The sequence below is a fragment of the Opisthorchis viverrini genome (assembly GCF_000715545.1).
Source record: "Opisthorchis viverrini unplaced genomic scaffold opera_v5_47, whole genome shotgun sequence".
In the NCBI taxonomy this organism is placed as follows: domain Eukaryota; kingdom Metazoa; phylum Platyhelminthes; class Trematoda; order Opisthorchiida; family Opisthorchiidae; genus Opisthorchis; species Opisthorchis viverrini.
Window position 1 is genome coordinate 1940186 of NW_008751702.1, and position 20290 is coordinate 1960475.

Here is a 20290-nt window from a genome sequence, read left to right on the forward strand (position 1 = left end):
CAACCTTGTCAGTTACACACGAAATTGAGAAGACAAAAAGCCTTGAGGAATTTATACTGCGGCAACTGAACAGCCAATATCGAGATTCGAAGAATCAGGAATGGAATGGAACAAACAGTCCAATGAAAGGCTGAAATATAGAGAGAGAAATGTGAGCAATATCTTCGTAGGAGGAGTGCCTCCTAACAGAAACAGTCATGGTAAAGTGAATACTTACCTTATTCGTCCGTATTTATACTAGATTATGGAAACCAACGTGCCATAAGTCAGTTCTGTCTTTACGGTCCTGTTCTCCGGCATCCTATCGGGGGCAGTGGCAGTACGGGTCTTGTGTGAAACCGACTCATTCTGCTACAGAAACCAGTTGCTGTACACCAAAGTACGACATGACCGAAGGCTGAAACTATTGGGGCCCATTGGGTTTCACCTAAAGCGCAACTCTTACTTCGTTTTTATTTTCAGTCAAAATACAACAAAGTTGGCTTCGTAATATCCTCTCAGGTATATATTTTAGCTTCTTATTTTACTTTTATCCGCATTTTCAGGCCCCTGACTGATCTGGGGGTGATGGAGTATCTGGCCCGGCTTGATGAGTTGCCGACGGTCGAAGAGGCTTTAAAGCTACCATATGATGATTATATGAAGTATGCTAAAGGTGTACTAGAGTACCGGGATTATTGCTTCGATGGTTTTGCGGAAGCGATCACAAAGGTCCACGAGTGGTGTATTCATTTGAATTGCTCGGGAGTTACACGGACATGCGCGTCGCTGGAGACAACGACGACTGTCACGTAAGGTTTTTTGTCGCTGTCGAATACTTTTCAGCTGAGCAGTGTAACCTGGATGCGATAGCTTAAGCGAACGTACTTCTGAGTTGTCATCAGTTTATTTATAACCCATTCGCAGTACCCGAATTCGACCGGCGCCTTTCTTAAAGGAATCATGATGCATATCAACATCGATTCAAAGTATACGGTTCTTGAGTACCAGAAAAAAAAACCCTCAGTTATATAGTTCATTCATTCCGCGTACCCCACAAGGTTTTGCGTATTGATTAAACCGATAAACTAGGATTATTTTATCTGTACGTTATGGACGAAGGATATGACCGCTTCAAACTGACTTGTGGTTTGCTCTGAACTTGTCAGGAAACTGAGTTGAATAATTAGTTTGCTTTGTTTGTTCTCCTTTCACTTCCACGGTAGCGAAGACATTCATTTGGAACGTAATCAAGCAGCTGAGAGTTATGTGCACTTTTACACACTCTGTTGTAGCCCGGTTTTCATTTCTCCGGTCTTACTCGTCGAACAATTCACGGAGTTCGCGCTTTCAGATAACACTCGAACTTTTTTCCATACCCTTGCAATCGTCCACTAGTTTAAACAGCATGTGGTAACCGTTTGGCACACAGGATTGTGCCTGCACACTGAGTGAAGCATTTTGGTTACATTTATCAATTGGGAGTGTATCCTTCGGGGCATACAACCTATTGAACTAGCTAGTACTTTCTTGACAGTCAGTTAACTAATTTCCGGTGAAATTTAACGTGAAAAATGTTCGCAACTTTTGAATCGCCGTTTGTCTCTAGAGTAAAACTAACACACTCATTCAATGTGCTTAATGACAGAACCATTATGCGATCGATTTGAGCTTCTAATCATCAGTAAAAAACGATGTCAAATGACATTAGGAGTATTCTCCTTGATAATACACTACTACTCTAAAACTATAAGCAGTGTTGTATCAAGAAAAACACTTTAGTCCCTTGAAGGTCGTTGCAACCGAAACATGAGACGATGTTTAGCAGGAAATTACTGTGAGCGAGAGATTCGATTACGATCCTTCTAAGTCTGCCGTTAACATCAATCTAATTTGCAAATGTATTAGTAGTATGTTTAAACATATCTCTGGTACCCATAACGTGTATCCCAATTTACCTGTGTTTTTTCTATACTAGTACCTTCGTAACGACCGCCATGGAAGGACTAACACCGAATGCCTCAGTTTTCCAGTTGATTGAATCTCTTCGTTCCAACCACTCCAAGTGTTATGACGATTACTTGTGTGACCATCCAGGAATGAGTCAAGCGAACCACTACGTGCTCGGGTTTGCCTGTTTCTTCCTGTGCCTCGGAGGGATCGTGAGTAACTTGGTCCTGCTCCCAGCATACAATCTGGGCTTGAATCGATCCGGAGCCACCGTCTACCTGACTGCCATGGCCGTGTTAGATCTACTCTATTTGTTCCTCGCTTTGGTCATGGTGGTTTCTCGTTACATGACAAGTGACTTTCAGGAACAAATGGTTTCATACGCCCGCTTCTCAGCTCGCCTTGTTCCAGTTGGTTTACCTTTGATGCAAATGTGTGAGCTCGTTGTGGTAGGTTCTATTTGCAGTGGTTTCCTTTCTACTGATTTCATAGCACTGGCTTACCTATGTATCCCAACATTCTCCCCCTTGATCGAGAGTCCCTTGGGTGATTGTTCAGCCACAACTTGTTTTTAGTTTCACCATTCATTAAGGTGCACATTGAAGTATACCACACCAGTTGAATATTTTCATCCAAGTGTTTTTACGCCCTTGTCAACTCGATGCTAATGACAGTCTCTAATGCGTAGTTATCTCATATAGACCTGTTACCACGATTGACGAGGTTTTTCCGTAGAATTACCGGACTATTGATTTCGTGAATTGTCATCTGCGGTACAATGTTCTGAAGCGAACTTCATCGGGACCAAGCAGAATCGTTCGCTTCACTGAACTCTTACTCTCACGGTTCAGAATTTCACTGTTCTTATAGTACGCGAAAATACCCCATCCGCGTTTTCAAGAGGCCCGTTAAAGTTCCCCTCAGGCTGCGCACGAGCTAGTTATCAGAAGGACTTTTGGTGGATTCGCCCTTTACGCCTCTTGAGAAAATACCATATTTGACAGCAGGATATACTCCGGCGGCATATTGACGGGCTTTGTTTTGTTATTCTCCGTGACTTCCGGGTAGAAGTCTAGTCTCAGTTGACATTTTAAATATTTTGGCCTCTAGTGCTTAGTGTTTTTGCACGTCTCAATCAGTGTCATCCACAGTACAAATCAAATTCCAATTAACATGAAGTATAAGCTTCTGATTGAATCGCGTGGGTATTCGTGACTCGCATAATGGTAGATTAATGAAAACTTCGACGTAGCGCCGTCGTCCACACTGCATCGCGATGGAAGTATAACGATCGATTTCATACTCATTGTTTGTTGCTCTACGTGTGAACTATTCCTAGAGCTACTCAGGACCAAACATGCGCCAGTTCTTAACGGGGACGAGATGGACCAATTGGTTAGAGCGCGAATTTACTGACCGGAAGGTCTGTGTTTCGAACCCGACCTCTGCCACTCGACTTCCCCTGTCTAGGCTTGGGTGACCTGACAGTATTCCAGCCCTCGTGCCTCCTTCGCGTGGCATGGCAGTTAGGTACCGAAAGGGTGTTACAGCTGGACGATTTCTTAACGTTTCTGACTTTCTTTTTTCCGAGTAATCTGTCCAGCCTCTTTGTTTATGAAGACACGACAGACCATCCATGCATTCTTACACATACGACTTGGACTGGCCGTTTTAATAGCACGTACTTTTGAGACCTGGCCTTCGATTTGATTAAAAGGAAACACAAGAATTCAGCAGTTGTTACATTATCACGGCAAGGTGGTATAGACTGCGGAATGTTAATATTTCATTTTGATTTCACCAGCCGCCTACTGAAAACAACAAAGTTTATGTGGTTTAAATACGAAAATGGGGATGGACATGGCCAACCAATATGTGGACTAATCAGTTCGATCTCTTCCTACAGGATAAGATAACTGCGTATCTCAAGGTCCTCTACGCAAATGCGTCGTCCCGCTGTGTACCGCTTTGTGTACAAATGTATCTTTAGTTTGAACCCCTTCAATCAAAATGCATGTGTGCAATTATGCAGCTTGAGCTCAGCTCATTGGCTAAGGCGTGAACTTTCTGACCGGAAGGTCCGTCCCAACGTCGGCATCTAGACTGCTCCTGTCTAGGTAACCTATCAGTATCTCAGCCTTCGTGCGTCTTTCGGGTGGCATGGAAGCTATGCACCAAAAGGGTGCTGCAGCCGAACGAGTTCCTTCATATAATCCATCAGGGAGTATTTTCTTATCCTCCGCAGCATACTATCTAGAGAGAAATACCTGCACACCAGATTTGGTAGGGCAGAATACCCCCAGACACACTGACAACTAATAACGGGAATAAGTTCGTTCGATGTCATTCAACGATGGATATGCTCCACTCGAAACCAAGTGTTTACCTGATGGTTGTTGCCATATAATCTCTACAGTGGATCATGGTGAATATCATATGACAGCCTGGATCCTTATCAGTGGCAAATTTGGATATCTAGAGAACTCGGAACCTGTGTCCTTCTGTGGATATTTAGACGCTTTAAGGTCCGGCCACAGACAGTTTATCTGTAATAACGAGATTGTAATTAGACAGGCGTTACACTCCTTCGCGCACTCAGCTTATTTCCGATGACCCGATATTAGTGAACTCTCGTATAGGGGTTTCCTTTCTGAACAGATCGCATTCTGTTTGCAATGCGATCACTTGTTCCATACGTTTTTAGGGTAAGTAGATGTGCACTAAACTGTCAGTTCAGCCTTTTCTGTGTTGTGTTCGGTGACCACTAACTCTCTTGACTATGTGGAAAAAGCTGGGTTCATTTCTTCATACGAATTCAATGGATAGATATACTGAAAAAGACAACACCCTTTAACAATCTGACAACATTCGCTATATTCACTACTGTGAGGTGCAGTTTTTTGGGGAACATGTATGGTGATTAGGAGGTCGAGCGAAAAAACAGACGCGCCATCCCAAACACTTTTCAGTGAGCCAACAGTTCATGGCAACCAAACTCGTCCACATCCTCTGTAGCCAGTATCTGTAGGATTTAGCCAGTTCATAAAACACCATTGATACCAAATTTCTGAATAGACAAGCTCTTTTTTAACTGACCGTTCAAAACAACGTAATATCATTGAAAACGTATCGGCTGAGGTATGGAAAAGTCGTGCGGCCTATGTTCATTCCTCTGAATAGACCCGCCCCGAAGTCACAAGGGTCGTTTTTCTCAGATTTCTCCAAATTGCCTACGGTCGATTCTCAAAGGATGGTGTAACCTTTTCTCCATTGCAGTTGAACTTCCTTGGCGCATTCACCATACCATTGTTTATCGTAGTTTGTCGGTGTCCTTCTTATGTCCGACCAATTACTTGAAATCCCTATAGAGAAATTGAATTTTATTAGTAAAGACACCTCGTTCGGGAAGGGCCACACCAAGACATCGATTAACAATGACCTCAATAAGGGTCTATCCAGAGAGAAAGTCTGTCCAATAATCACGGATACTTTATCGAAATTCATAAACTGGTGACTGTGTTTTTCAGGCCCTATTATATAGAAGAGTGACAGCTCAGCTAGTAATTCAAGTGACCACACGTCGGTGTCTCTGTCTCCTGAGATACCTTCACGATCTCATTTCGTATTGTCTCACTGGAAGTCAGTACCCTTACTTTCTCTTCCCTGACTAAGGTTTTCTTGTTGGTATGCTCCGAATTTCAGCTGAAATTAATGGACAACTAGCTGTTCACGGATTACACATGACCTTGTCTGTGGCTCACATCAGTCAGTTGCCAGACTTCTGGAAGTTAAGGACGAGGAAATAGAGAATGTTCATCTCATTCTAGTGCGTATTTATTCAAGACACAAACCGAACCTTTTGTCTAAACAGTATGCTCAAAGAAATGTACACAAAAGGAATCAATTTATCTGCCTCTACATCTGTTAGTATCACACATCAGGTCCGGATCACACACTTTTCTCTGTTTCTATATTTTGTACATTGCATGGGGGCAAATATACTTTAAAAATGCAGTTGTTGTCATCCGTTGTACCGCTTCTGATAAGTTTAACTCGACTAATTTTTGTATCGTGGCATGATGTTGTGGTAGGTTTAGTCATTCTAGAGATTGCCGACAATTCTACCCTATCTTCTCTGGAAACTGCCACGAACAATGGTACTGGGTAAGCCTGGAAATCCTTTGGTCACCGATCCAGTTCTATCACTTTTTCGCCAAGTGACACTCTATGGACCGTTTTGGCTTTCCGTGTTTGGTGCCATTGTCGGTTGCTAGCATCATCAGCTACCAACGGGAGATATATTCTACAGCGATTAAAGCTGTCATGGTCCCCCACGCTCATGACTCGAAAAGATGTGATGTATAGAACACTCCAGACGAAAGGAATCCAGAGGACAGGAAAGCAATCTGTAAACTGATCGTGGCCTTCAGGTAGTGCGTCAATCCACGTCGACATGTTAGCTCCGTCCACTTATCTTATAACCCTCTGGGCTTTCAACACTTATCATCTCATTCATTTTTTGTGTCGTTTACCATTAACTGCAGGTTTGGCTCGTTGTAGCGCTGCTAGCCAATCGGTTGATGTATCTGAAATTCGGTTGTCAAGCCAAGTTGTTGTGTTCCCAGTTACAAGCGTTCAAGTCAGTCGCTGCTCTGATCGCGTTTGGCGTGGCTTATTCTGGCTGTAAATTTTTGGAGTACAGACTGGAAGAATTCAACTCAACGGACGTGGTGCGCGTCGTATTCACGCCAGTTGGGGGAACTTCACTGTACAAGTACGTTTCTCTTGGAGTACTTCCTCAAGTCAACGCCTGTTATACCCATAGGTTCTCATGATGATACACTATGGGTACTCGCAGTATGACGCTCCTGTTTTCAAAACCAGACACGACCTTTCTAACACACGAATATGTGAATCTCTATTTAAAACAAAAGAGTGACTTACGACAGACAATCGGTTTACATTATTTACTACCTTTTTATGTTGTTCGTTTGTCTAAGAACTTCGGACCTCGCACTTTCAGGACTAAGTTTCGACTATGTCAAACCAAAGACGAGTGAATTCGAAAAAAACGTAACCCCTGAAATTGCGTCCCCTGTATGCATCTTCTTGAAGACATTTGCTGAAAAACATCTCACCTGTTTGTACACATTAGTTGTTTGCAAAGCGTTCAATGTGCAGCAATACTCGGTCGTTGATTATGGATTGATGCCCGCATTAAGTTGATGAAAAGCTGACGTGCTATCAGGGAGTAAAAATTGTTACTGGCTTTTCCAGAAACAGTGATATGTTCGGCCCCCTTAACCAGCCTAATTGTGATCGGCAACCGTGTTTTTACTTGGAATTCCACATAAACTAGGAGCTAACGCAGACAGACGCGAAGGATGTTATGGGATACTCAATTTCTTTCTATGGTTGGTTGCTGCCTCACTATATCGGGAAAAGAGAACGCCATTTCTGCATAGCTCACTTAGGTGCAGCCGAACTCATCCAATGGTGGTTACCATCTGTCTCATGTGGTTGAATCATCGGCCGTTTTTGTCCGTCCATTGCCTTTCCTCGGTTTGGTTGTGTGCCACAATCTTATAATAATAAGGCTTCTTTCCATCTGCCCGCCACCTCTGCATGGGAACTGATGCGTCTATGCCTCGTCTAAGGTCCGGCTGATGTTGCACCACGCATTGCTCTTTATGGCTTATAACGTGCAACAAATTGTTAGCTTTTCATTCCAGAATTATTTCAATTTCTGTCCACATCACTGTTTCTCGAACAATATTTCCTAGTTCATGCGTTGTTCTCTCGCCGATGATCAGTATTCTGACGTGCGCACAATACACCTTGCTTGGTCTGTTTCAATACGAGCGAATAATTTTTCCCCTGTTGACCTTTATTCTAGGAACTTGATGTACCATTGGCTCAAGGTACCACTTCAAATGTTCCTACCGTACCTCATTGTGGGTGTGCTCATCTCTGTGGTCGTCAGTAAAATGTTGAACTTGCATACCTCAAAGTGGAAGGCAGTCGCCAGTCTTTGTAACGACACCGCTTGCGCTTGTGTTTGCCGCACAGGGGTTTGTGGTTCCGAGTGTCAAGAAGGTGCTTTCAAACGCATAGCACCCCCGACAGTGCAAATTGTACACGCTTCTCGCAACCAATCTGCCGCGGATATCACGCCGGAAGTACGCATCGACCAACCGTCAGTACACAATCCACCGTCGAATACGGGCGGGAAGCTAATGAAGCATGTCTCCACCGAGGCTCTAGATCCAATCGAAGAGGAATTAGCTTACCTCTTTTTCGAATTGCCTCACGTGGACGAGACACGAGAGCACGCCAATGTGGTTACTGCTGTTTGTATTGGTCTCTTGCTACTCTTGTTCAAACTACCAAAGTTCTTGTCGCACGTCTTGACCACAGAAGACTATATCCACTATGATCCTGTCGTGGTTACAATGGTCGATCACTTTTTGGATACCATTTTTGCCGCCTGCAAACCATCCGTGTGCATTTTGGTTGGTGCACACTTTAGGCGTGTGCTACTTACGCCCGCGCAATGCTGTCTGATTCACTCAACAGAAGCGGTTATTGCTGTCCGTTCCCCTGAGACAAATCCGGATGTGGAGATGCAAGATCTTTCCGCCGTGTAATTTCTGAAGCACTGTCATTTCCCTGTTCGTACGTGCAATACCATACACTAGTCTTCATTGTCTGAGATCGGCTATTAGTTTTCATTTGTTTCCCTATTATGCTACACACACTCTATGTAACCGCATTTTATCCATCCTCTCTATCAGCACGTTTTGCTATATCTCTCGGAGTCTTTCAAACAACTAGCGCCCCGTACGTCGTCGGTTTTGTTGTTGCAAACGTCCTAGTCATTTCATCTGACGGCAAATAGGTGTAAATTCGACACTCCCCACTACACTATTGACTTTCAGTACCGTTGCTGTGATAAACCGTCACTTTTTTCCGTTTACTGTCGTCTGTTGTATTAGCACCTTGTTTCACGTATACCACTTCATACTGCATTTATCTCCGATTTCCGGCATACAACCTGTTGTTGTGTCTATGAATGTTCATGAGAAGGATTTATGGGCTACGTGGAAAAAAACTCTTCTCGTCCGTAGTACATCAAATGTGATCGTTTTTATAAGACCCGACGTGAAATGCGCATAACCATACTTCCGAGCAAAGTACGCTGTACTAACGACGCTCCGGGAAGCTATCGTTATGTTGTCAACACCAGAATTTCGTGATCTAATTGCATTGTGTTTCTGGCATTCCGCCATCGCAGAAGCATACGTTTAGGGGGATAACCATTATTTCTTCCCAAGCCGTTTGGATGATCTCACATTCATTTACGAGATTTGGTCCCAACCCTCGAGTTTTTGTTGACCTTATACTTCAGGTATGTACTGTTTGAATTATCTTAAAAGAACCACTCCATGGGACTTGGTTTCGGTGAGGATAAGAACTCAGTCCGGCTGGTCCATCGATTTTCAACTCTCCTCCTGATGTGTACACATTAGAGGCGTAGCGTGATAGAGCAATTTCCTCCCGAAACAAATCAGGGCTGATTGCGCTCGTTTTTGCTAGCTACGGAATTATCTGCTGTTGCAATAGGTTTCTGTACGTTGAGACCACTAGGGATATCGATTAGACACTACCTGTCGGTAGGATTATCCCGAAAGAAAAAAGATCCAATCGATATTGTCGAAATACCTGCTCAGTCAACCTAGCCTAATGTTTAACGAGTGAAGACTTGTAGCCACGTGCCTGTATTTGATCCACAACCTACTAGTGCAAGCCTTGGTGTTCATGCATAAACTGAGAAATGCGTCAATGTGGCCAGACTTTCCATCGGGAATTGCGGCAAGTCATGCAAATTGGTAAATCTACAAATTCGGAGTTACTGCATGATCTTCTGAGGGAATGTTGCTTGGTATCACACTACCGGGAAGCTATTCGTTTACTCCTTTCGAATTCGCTTATTGAGTTAACGTATACGTGCTTTCTTCTGTTTTCTATCCATCAATTCCAGGTCGGTCTACGATTGCATTGGATTGTGACACTCACGCAGGCATCGATCTTGCCACCGGTGTCCTGTACGCACAGCATTGTTCAGGTTTCCTTAGCCTGCACAGAGAGTATTCGCTACCGCTCGACCGATTCTGAGCAGTCCATGCCACAATCTGCTTGATGCATTTAAATGACCTAGTTAATGGACAAGTGAGAACGTGCGAGCAACGTCGTGCTGCAGTGCACACGGTGGTAGAGTCTGCTATCGGGTAATTTATCGGTCTTCAGGTTCTCCAGAGTCGCCCACAGTGTGACGTTTGGATTACGCGCACCGATGGTGTTTCAGAAACTATGGAAACATATTTTCAGGAGTGACATGCGGTAGGTCCTTCGGCGAACTGCAGCTTTTCACAGCAGATTGACGGTTTGGTGAGTCTGTTTTTCAAACATGCTCTACATAGACCAGAGAATCGAGGCATTGTCCAGTGGGTTGCGTTCCAGCCACATAGCGTACAGGAGCTCATCGGAGAGCATTCTCGGGCGTCCGCTACCGTCATCCATCCGTAGGCTGACCTCAGTCACCTCGAGAATACACTATATGTTTAATGTGATAGGCCTCGTTGTCTGCATCCAGGTGGAAATCACACCTCGAACTCCGAATTTCGATGCCAGTTATGGTAGCGTGCGCACCCTCCAAGAAGTCATTCTTTTTAGAATTCCACTGGTACTTCATTGGTCTGCGAAGAAGAAGCTGAAAGTCAGCCCACCTTCTTTCGCTTAGACAAACTGATAACTGGACTTCAGAATAAATGATAGCAAACGAATTTGCAGGACAGTGCCTACTTACGTGGTTTTACTCAGAATAAAATGCAGACCACCATTCAAGCAGAAACCGCCCGTGGCGAATGTATAGTTTTGTCAATGAAGCACTGTCTGACTTCGCGCTGGGATAAAGAAACCTTGGAACACAGACGCGTCGGTGAGTGAGTAGTTCCAGGTGTACATATGAGGGAGCATGGATTCTTGACGACCAATATCAAAATATCTCGTATTCGGATGGCATCCTACAATACTTTGTATCCGAATTTCCGCTTTCCTTTCCTTCCATCTGAAGAAGATTGAGTTGGCTTTGATTTGCTGCAGCACATGAACAGCATTCGTCAGCAATGTCTGGACGTGGGTTCGCCTACCCAATTCTCATCCTCGGTCTGTAAGCCAAACAAACTGCCCAGTTTCCACGTAAAAGGATTGATCACTTCATTTCAGAAAAGCTTGATAAACATTCGGTTGTTTTTATTTGGGCAACGTTTTGCTTTTGACACAAAAGCTTCATCAGGCAAAGTGAGCAGGTCACCAAAGTGGCTAGGTTATAAGGCAGACGGGGAACCAATCAGTAAGTCAGTCCTCTTCAGATTATCACACTAGATCAGTGTTGAGTGTCAATTAACGGCTCTTGTCGGTTAGTAAAGTTGTCAAAATCTTGCTTTGGTGGATTGTGAGGGGGTTCAGATTAATTCTGATCGGGTTTGGTTCGTTAATCATCCGCTTCAGGATGCTTCAGTTGATGATTCACCTCGGTTGTCATTAAGGTGTCCTAGGCTGAAAAAGCAAGGACGAATAGTCGGGGTTCATCATAAAGACAAATCGCCCCTAACCAATCTATCGTAAATCTTAGTCATCCCCACTAACCAACAAACAGGAACATCAGACTGAACACCCAGCACTGATCAAGTCACTAGTCATAAGGAATCTCACGTATTGGTTCCCTGACTGCCTTAAATCCCAATCAACCTACTTACTTACTCACTTGGCTTGACGAAGCTTTTGTGTCAAAAGCGAAACGTTGCCCAGCAATAAATCCACCGATTGTTTACCAAACCCCTCTGAAACGATGACTTCCCAATCAGTCCCAGACATTTTCCAATTGAGTAGATGGTGCAATTCTGATTCATGCCGGGAAACAGTATAGATCTTCATTAGACCGATATCACTACTGTCTTCAACTACAGAAAGGTATATCCTGCAGGGCAACCATATTTTCCAGCGAGACTGAGCGAGTCAACCGGAACTGGTCAGTTGAATCGATACTAGCCTTGGCATTTCGTCCACCCTTCATCCTTGCCTGTTACATAAATACCGTGGAAATTTAGCGAAAACTCGATCTGGATCCATTAACTCAGGCTTCTTTACCTTACCGATGCTCAGTTTCTGTTTCTTCTATCTCACCGGCGTTTTCTTGCGCATATCAGTAGTGTTTGGTACACGGAACTAGCAAGATTTTCCACATTCCGGATGTATGTCCATTAACCAGGACTGCTATCGATCCACTCTTACACTGTTTCACAATTTCGTCGTTTTGGGTAGAGTTTCTGTAACACTGGGTTTTTTTAACGAAACTCAGATCTTCTTGTACTACCTCGGCGACGATGGAGATAGCAACGAAATTTTACCCGTGAATTAGCGAGGTGTAAGCGATGATGACAGACCGCGGTGATTGCTGTGTGAAAATGAAACGCCAAAGACCGTTAGACATCTTGTTGTGGTCAAGATGGGAATGAATAAGTCATCTAGACTGTGAGCTACAAATGGTGGATCGTGGTCCAAACCAGCCTTGGTATCTCCGGCATCGCAATACTACACACATGCTTCCACAGCTTGATGGAAAGTGACCTAGTCAGGAGGGAACAAATACACATCTGATCAACGATTTGCGAGATCGGATGTGCCCTATTGGAAACGGAACCGTAAATAACCTACTTCCAGTATACACATCAGACAACGCGATTTGCGATAGCCGCTTATGGTTGCACTACGACGGCTGTTCATCACAACCCGCTTGCACCCTAGTCCGGCTGTGTCTTGCAAATCGGTATCATCCGTCTTGTTCGCACATTTTCGAGGTTCTTTTTAGATGTCAATGGTGTACATTTCCATCTTGTTGCAGGTGCTTACTAGATTTCTGGAATTCAACTCCAAATGACCCTGTCCTTGAGCAATTATTCTGGTGAGTCCACACCAAATGGAAAGCACCGGATTTGAGTTTCCCGACAAGCGGGGCAATCGATCGACACAACCAGGAGAGCTATTGGTCCTTCGTTGAGCAAACCTATCACATCACTGAAGCGTGAAAACGGCTGAATGTTCACACGAAGTTTTTCAGCGTACATTGGTAGAATCGTGGTAACACGCTCACGCCATATACCGGATGTCCGGAAGTAAAAAGCAGGAACGGCCAGGAATATGTACTGGTAATATGAGCGAAACTCTAGTCAGATACTTCCCCTCTTTGGTGCGAACTCACCGAAGCAGCTGCATCAGGACAGGAGGAAGACTCTTCAAACGAGAGTGGACGGCGATGTGATCATTGGTTTTTATTCCGACTTTCACATTCGATTCATCGAGTTTTAACAGCTCAGCACTTTGTCGTTAGTCACTAGAGACAACAAGAACTCGTGCCCCCGAATACAAATTGGCTGCAGGGGAAGATCCGCCCTTCTCCGAAAGGCCAGAGTTCACTGCGCAGTGGTGGGCGCCATTTTGTTATAGGGATATACAACCTGACGCTCCCCTACTGTATACACTTAGAAATAGCTGTCTTCATAGCATCGCGTACATCTGGAAGAAACGTGTCTGCAGTGATTCGGTACATTGGAGAATGTTGGACGCGCAGAGCTCCACTCTGACTACCATTGTTTAGCTACACATATTGAGTTGGGTGGGACAGGTTTTACCCGAATCCAGCATCTAGCATGTTGCACATTATTTGGACTGTGATTCAAAGTGAGATAGAAAGCAAAAAAGTGATGAAAACGACTGCTTAACTAGCCGATCAACCCGGTTTTCAGATTGCCGTTGGCCGTAAGCGTAAGGGTGTAACGGTAGATACTACTGACGAAGCATGCGAGTAGTATGCGGTTTTCTCGTAAGTCCGCTTCGCGTCTATTGAAAAGTGAGATTTATTACGCAATTTGTGGAATCGCTTTGTAGCATTCGCTTACGTTTGAGTGATAGTCAACAAGTATCCAGGAAAGTCCAGGAAGGCGCGTTCGAGAAGAAGACGGATACACAGTTTTTATCAACAAGATGCATATGAGAGTTTTGCTTTCCTGTCCAATAGTTTGTAACTGTTCAGTTGGTGTTTTTCAATATGTAACTCCGCAGGGAAGGCCTCTTTCCTTTCAAGGGTATATCTCAGTTGTGGGATTACTCGGAACGTTGACATCGCGACCGGTCAAACTGGCAAACGGGGAAAAAACTATATACATGAAGAACACGTACAAAGGAAAATTCCTTTTTTCCCCATTCTACTTGTTGCAGTCATTTCATTCTTCGTTCTACGGTTCGTTAGGCACCACAACTGGTTGCAGGTTCGTCGAGCTCATGATGCTGGTGATGCAACTCTAGATGGGGAACATCTGCTTCACTCATAAGAACCTTGACCGGTTTGATTCATTATTCGAATCCAGAGAGTCGTTTAGGGTCCGTGGTTTTCCACCAAAACAATGCGGCGACTCACCAGATTATGGCTACTGTATTTCATCTGACCGAAGAATTTTCGGATCTCTAGATGTGAAGTGTTCACACGAACGACTATTCTTCCATACAGTACATGAAGTGACGTTTGACCCTTGGTGAATAGCATAAAGCCGACTTATTGGATTGTGTAAACGTCCCCTTGAAAGTCAACGACAAGAGGACCCTGTCACCGAGTGCCAAACGTTCGTGATACCACTCCATCCCGTCCAGGGTTCTGATGATCTATCCAATTGACCTTCGCTTCTACGGGGACCAGTCGACCCTTCCTGCCTGCTGTCTTGAGTTTATTTATCCCCCCTACACCGCTGTCAAGTTTTCCCGTTCTCTCCTTCTTCCCCGTAATGCTTTCAGTTATAATATACCAAACTCCACAATCCGACGTTTTTGAGTGCTTCAGAAGTTGAAGGAAAATGGGGTGCCTCTAGTAGTATCCAATGCACGATATACGACTACAACGGGATTACAACAAACCGGGCCTTCCATATTACAAACTTTATTCAATCGCGAAAATAAGTAGGAAAGAATGACCGAAAACTGTACATACATTGAAGACAAAGCACTGTTTGTGACGTAACGATGCCTGTTAGGTGAGTTTATATTGTCTTCGCTGTGTCTGATAGATCTTACTTTCGCCTTCTAACACATTCAACACACGACCAAGAGCAGCAAGTGTCAGCCGGTAATATTCTCTCGGATTTTCTCGACTAAGAAACTTCAGAATGGCGGGCTCAGACACCCCAGATTCTTGTGTATCTACAGGGGCAGAAAAGAAACGGACTTGTTAAGAGTGTCATACTCGTATGGGCGAATTTACCATGTTTCGAAGATAACCAAAACATGAAAATAGATGCCGCAGTTCAACAAGGTGTGTTTCGTTATCCAGGCCACACGGAAACTTCAATTCGATTGGGTCATATTCGGTATAAAATGAGTATTGATACTGTAGAAACATGTTTTCACGACCACATACAGTATTTTTCTGCGAGAACTGATAGCTTCTGGTGCTAAGCTGAGCGTTGTGGGATCTTTGCTGGGGTCTACATGAGTCTCTTTGCACATCGTTGGGAACTCAGAAGGCTGCGGCACGCAGCAGGGAACATGTTCACACCTTTTATCCGGATTGGCTAGCTGAAGCATGCTGGCTGAAATTGCAAAAAGCTAAAGAGTGAATTCGCTCATGACGTCTTACCTAACATGATGTTCAGATGCGTCTAGTTCAATGTTGGTACAGATACCCTCAACTTTCTCAGCTGTTTTTTTTTCGGTGAGTCACTATCATTCTTTAGTACAGCATTCACTCCATGGTTGTATGGCTGTTAACCAGCAGAATCTACTACTATCTACTTTATTTCTGTTTATGATGATGTTGACTGAGTCCCCCATTAAGGATTAAGCAAATTCAATCGTATTACAGAAGAGGCGTAGGGAAACCTATCACACAGTCGCGCAGAGCATCGTCGTAGTGCCAAAAAGAATGGTTACGGTGCGAGTGTTAGATGATAGAATGTATGATTACTTACGGGTCATACGGAGCCTCCTGGAATGACCCGTTTTGCGACTTTCAACCCTCTCACCATTCCCTAAATACCAACTAAGAACGTGGTTCTTTCAGGAAAAGATTTCTGAATTAAAGAAACTGGTGTTGAACGCAACTGAAATTCACAAATCTCTTCGGGTGTGGTTCACTATGGCAGATTTGTTCAGTTCACAAGTTAAGGCACTCCAGTTCAGGACCAACCATCACTGAAACTGATCTACTCCAAACAGGTGTCTTTACTGCTTCCAGCGAGATAGGATTTTGTGAGCACTGTTAGTGATTTAGCATCGTCTCTGACTCCAGACAACAAGAAATTCAACTCACCATTAGAAGCATTGACAGATTTCACTTCTCATATGCAAGCCAAATCAAGTGTTTGGAATTGTGTAGCATTGTAATCGGTATTGATTATATCACACGAAAAGTGGATTTGCGTAACACAATGTCTCTACAGAATAGCAGCGGCCGTAACAATGTTTGAGGCTGCAGTTCGTCTGACCAACAAATTGAAAACGTCAAGCTTGATTTGAGGTTGGTAGCATGTGATTTGGCATAATAGTGGGAAAGAGGCAGCTAAGGGTTTAGGCATTGTTGGCGTTGTGATCACCCCGTTCTTGGCTGTCCGCTAACCGATATCGGTGGCGTTCGTGCTGTCATTTTATATCTAGAATGTCTGATTGAGCGACTGGAGGTGGAAGCGTTTCCGAATAATTGCGGTAAGCCAGCAGCTAGCGCCTTCCTTATCTGCCGTTTTCTTTTTCGCCATAAGAGCGAACAAACTTTGTGGTCGTGCGGTAGTGAAGCCCTAGTATCAACATCGATATTGCTGTCGATGACGTCGCCGGGTCAAAACGGCAAGCAAAGCGGTGTAATTGCTTTACGAAAGGTCAGTGAACAACGGTTCATAATGTCTCCTGCAGAAAAAAGGAAAGCAATCACGACAACCATCTGGTCACTCTGGTGCTGGAAAAAGAGCGTAAGTATGGATTACAACGTGTACTAACGAACGGAACACCATCTTTGAGGTCGCTGTTAGTCCCTCAGATGGTAGTCAGCATACGTCATTGAAAGTAGCGGCATCGGAAATGTCTTCAGTGTTATGTCAACAGCAGTCAGAGACCAGGCGGACCGAGATTGTGATCCAGAAGTGGTCAGCCTTCTTTAGTCGCATAACTCCTGATGAATTCACGAGCCCTCCCGGTTAGAAAATGAATTTCCTCTGATGAACTAGCACGCACTGAACCGTGAGTAGATAATTATGCTTGTGGCAGAAACACTTGTGATATGGTAACCGACGAATGATCAGTGCGATGAGTTCGTTTGGGACCTTTTAACGAAAAGGTTCGTTTTGGTTTCAGTCGTAACGACGGCCCTAATCAGGTCGCTACAGTGGAACACTTCTCAGAGATTAGCACTTTTGCATAGTCGGTGGTTGACTCTCATTAAGAGTACCTTCAAATAGATTTTATAGAAAGAGGAGGCCATCATACACGGACTGGATGGGATGAGTGGTAGTTAAATTCCTGATTTTTTAGGCAGTCTTGGAAATCTTTTGCCAACTGATACTTCAGCATCCATGCCATGTGCCACTTTGAGAGCGTGAGGGTTCCATACCATAGTATTCTCCTTGACGTGAGACTAACTATAGAGCTGACGAAAACTTGTCGGTTTGCGCTTCTTGAGGCTCATCAGACGGGCGTAGTCCGATCAACCTCCGCTCCTACCAGAAATCGTAGCGTTACACAGCGACTATAAAAATTAAGTTGCTGTGACTGGGAGACTCGTACTTTCCCTGCAGTGGCTTGAAGTTTCGAGTCTGGATCTCACTCCGAATATGAATAGAAAACGTAGGGCTGTTGCGTCCTTGTTGGGATTTCCAGGAAGACACGAACCAGTAATCTTCCCGATAGGACGTTAAACTCATGTTTTCAAGCCCCAAACACCCTGCTGCTCACAAAGCAAAACATCCCAGATAAAATAGACTTTTCTGTGAGAATTCACCTTATGTGGATTTGGCAAACACAAGATCACGCGACAGAAACTGCGTGAATAGGAAATGAGTGGCGCTATATCCAAGTAGCTGAGACTACTAATCGTCCACCCGTAGCGAACTGCAGTATTGCAAGTCCTAACAGGAATGGCGTCTAGAGCATCTTAAGAGAGTCTAGACGAGATTTGCGGAACTTCGGCCTTATGAAGGATGTGGTATAACGAATGAGTTGGCGGTGACCAGTAGGTAGGAAGCGAAGGATATTAGAGCTCGCAGACGACAGAACTCGATATTCTGAAGATCCTTCAACTCCTAAGGTATGTCTGAGGCTGACAATTCATCAAGTTTTGTACATCGTCGTCATCATTGTCAGCTGTAAGAACCGCGTACTCGTCGCACACTGGTTGTAGCTGCCACAGTTTCGTTCACCGATGATTGGGGGGGGGAGGTAGCTGCGCATTGCACGCGCGAGCTGTTAATTGGTGCATAAATCCAGCACCGTCAGTGGGTTGTCAAGCGGGGGGGTGGAAAAGGAGCTATGCATTGAAGGCAATAGCTTGGATGCACGAGCGCCATTGAGGGCGCGACTGGGCCATGTCTGATAATGTCTCTAGCCATTGATGTGGCCCGTCTCGGGGTCCCCATCCAGGAAGACGGCAGTGACCAGCGCAGCTGAGTTTGCTGGTAATGGCCTTCATACTTCGCTGCCAAGTCATTGTTTGACCGCCTCTGGCTCTCTTCCACCCTTCACATGGTTGGGCGAAAAGAGCCCTTCGAGGAAGTCGGTCGACTGGCATACGCAGCACGTGGCCAAGCCAACGCAACCTGTGCAGTGTGATCAATTCATCTATCGAGGGTGAGTTATTTCTCCCGAATACCATTCGACGTACTTCAGAATTGCTGATCCGGTGTTCCCACCAGATTCGGGCAATGCTCCGAAGACATCGATGGTCAAACACTGAAAGTCTTTTGACGTCCTCGGCGCGCAGCGGCCAGGTTTCTGATCCATATAGTAATATGGAGCGCACCGCAGCATTGTAAACTCGACCCTTGACAGAGAAACTGATGTCACGCCTACGCCACAGGTGACGTAGGTTCGCAAAAGCTGCTCTGGCCTTCCCAATCCGGATGGAAATATCATCTTTCGCGAGACCACCGGGACTGATACAGCTGCCCAGGTAGACAAATTTGTCTACTACCTCAATCGGTTCATCCGCAAGCATGAGGCTAGGGTTCGAGCCCACCCAGTCTTGCAGTAGCACTTTACACTTTGCAGGTGTGAAGCGCATACCAAACCGCGAGGCAGAATTATTTAGATTATTTAGTATTGTTTGCAATGCCACGGGGTCAGATCCTAGAAGAGCTATGTCGTCTGCGTACTCGATGTCTGTGAGCGGAGGCCCAGGGAGCACTTCGACCCCACAGGCATTAGAGGCTGGTAGTGAGTCTTCCATGATCGTATCAATGACGAAGTTAAAGAGGAAAGGTGAAAGAGGACAACCCTGTCGGACACCACTTGATGTGGTGAACTCAGGAGAGAGCTTCCCGTAGACCTTTACACGGCCGCGGGAGTTGGCGTACAGCGCCTTAATGAGGTTCAAGAATTTATGAGGGACACCTTTGCTCCACAGACAATGCCATAGTGCTTGGCGGTCCACAGAGTCAAAGGCAGCTTTCAGATCAAGAAAAACAACCATTGTTGGTTGCTGGAAGCAGTGTCGCTGTTCCAGAATCTGTCGGAGGGTGAAGATATGGTCGATGCAACCTCTTGCAGGACGGAACCCAGCTTGGTTTTCACGGATCTGCCTCTCCCTGTGTTCAGTCAACCTTCGAAGGATAAGGCCAGAGAGCACCTTCGATGCCACAGCTAACAGGCTGATGCCACGGTGGTTTTCGCATAGCGTCCGTGTACCCTTTTTGAAGATAGGGATAACTGTCGACATGCCCCATTCTGCAGGCACTTGCTCTTCGTCCCACATAGTACCAATAAGCTTTGTCAAGTGGGTCACCAGGGAATTTCCGCCTTCTTTGAAGAGGGCTGGATACAGACCGTCCGGTCCTGGTGCCTTCTCACGTTTCAGTGCGGCTACTTCGTACCTTATTTCTTCTTCCGAAGGGCGATCAAGGTTTACATTCCATTCGCCCGTATGCACTATCTCCACAGGCTGTGTTGCAGGAGGCCAGCTGAACTGCTCTTCGAAGTGTTCGGCCCATCTCTCCAGTCGACGTTTTTGCGAGTGAATTAATGAGCCATCTTTTTCACTTATCGTTTCGCTGAC

The 20290-nt window shown here is 44.9% G+C and overlaps 2 protein-coding genes across 2 annotated transcripts; one reads left to right on the forward strand and one right to left on the reverse strand.

Moving 5' to 3' along the window:
- Positions 1-1976: 1976 nt before the first annotated feature.
- Positions 1977-8976, forward strand: T265_03308 (hypothetical protein; the record flags this gene model as incomplete). The annotated part of the gene is made up of 3 exons (XM_009167754.1): positions 1977-2378; positions 6474-6703; positions 7826-8976. The coding sequence occupies 3 exons, from the start codon at positions 1977-1979 to the stop codon at positions 8574-8576; spliced, it is 1383 nt and encodes a 460-aa protein (XP_009166018.1).
- A 6405-nt stretch (positions 8977-15381) lies between these two features.
- On the reverse strand, positions 15382-18471 carry T265_03309 (hypothetical protein; the record flags this gene model as incomplete). The annotated part of the gene is made up of 2 exons (XM_009167755.1): positions 15382-15626; positions 18402-18471. The coding sequence occupies 2 exons, from the start codon at positions 18469-18471 to the stop codon at positions 15382-15384; spliced, it is 315 nt and encodes a 104-aa protein (XP_009166019.1).
- Positions 18472-20290: the final 1819 nt, after the last annotated feature.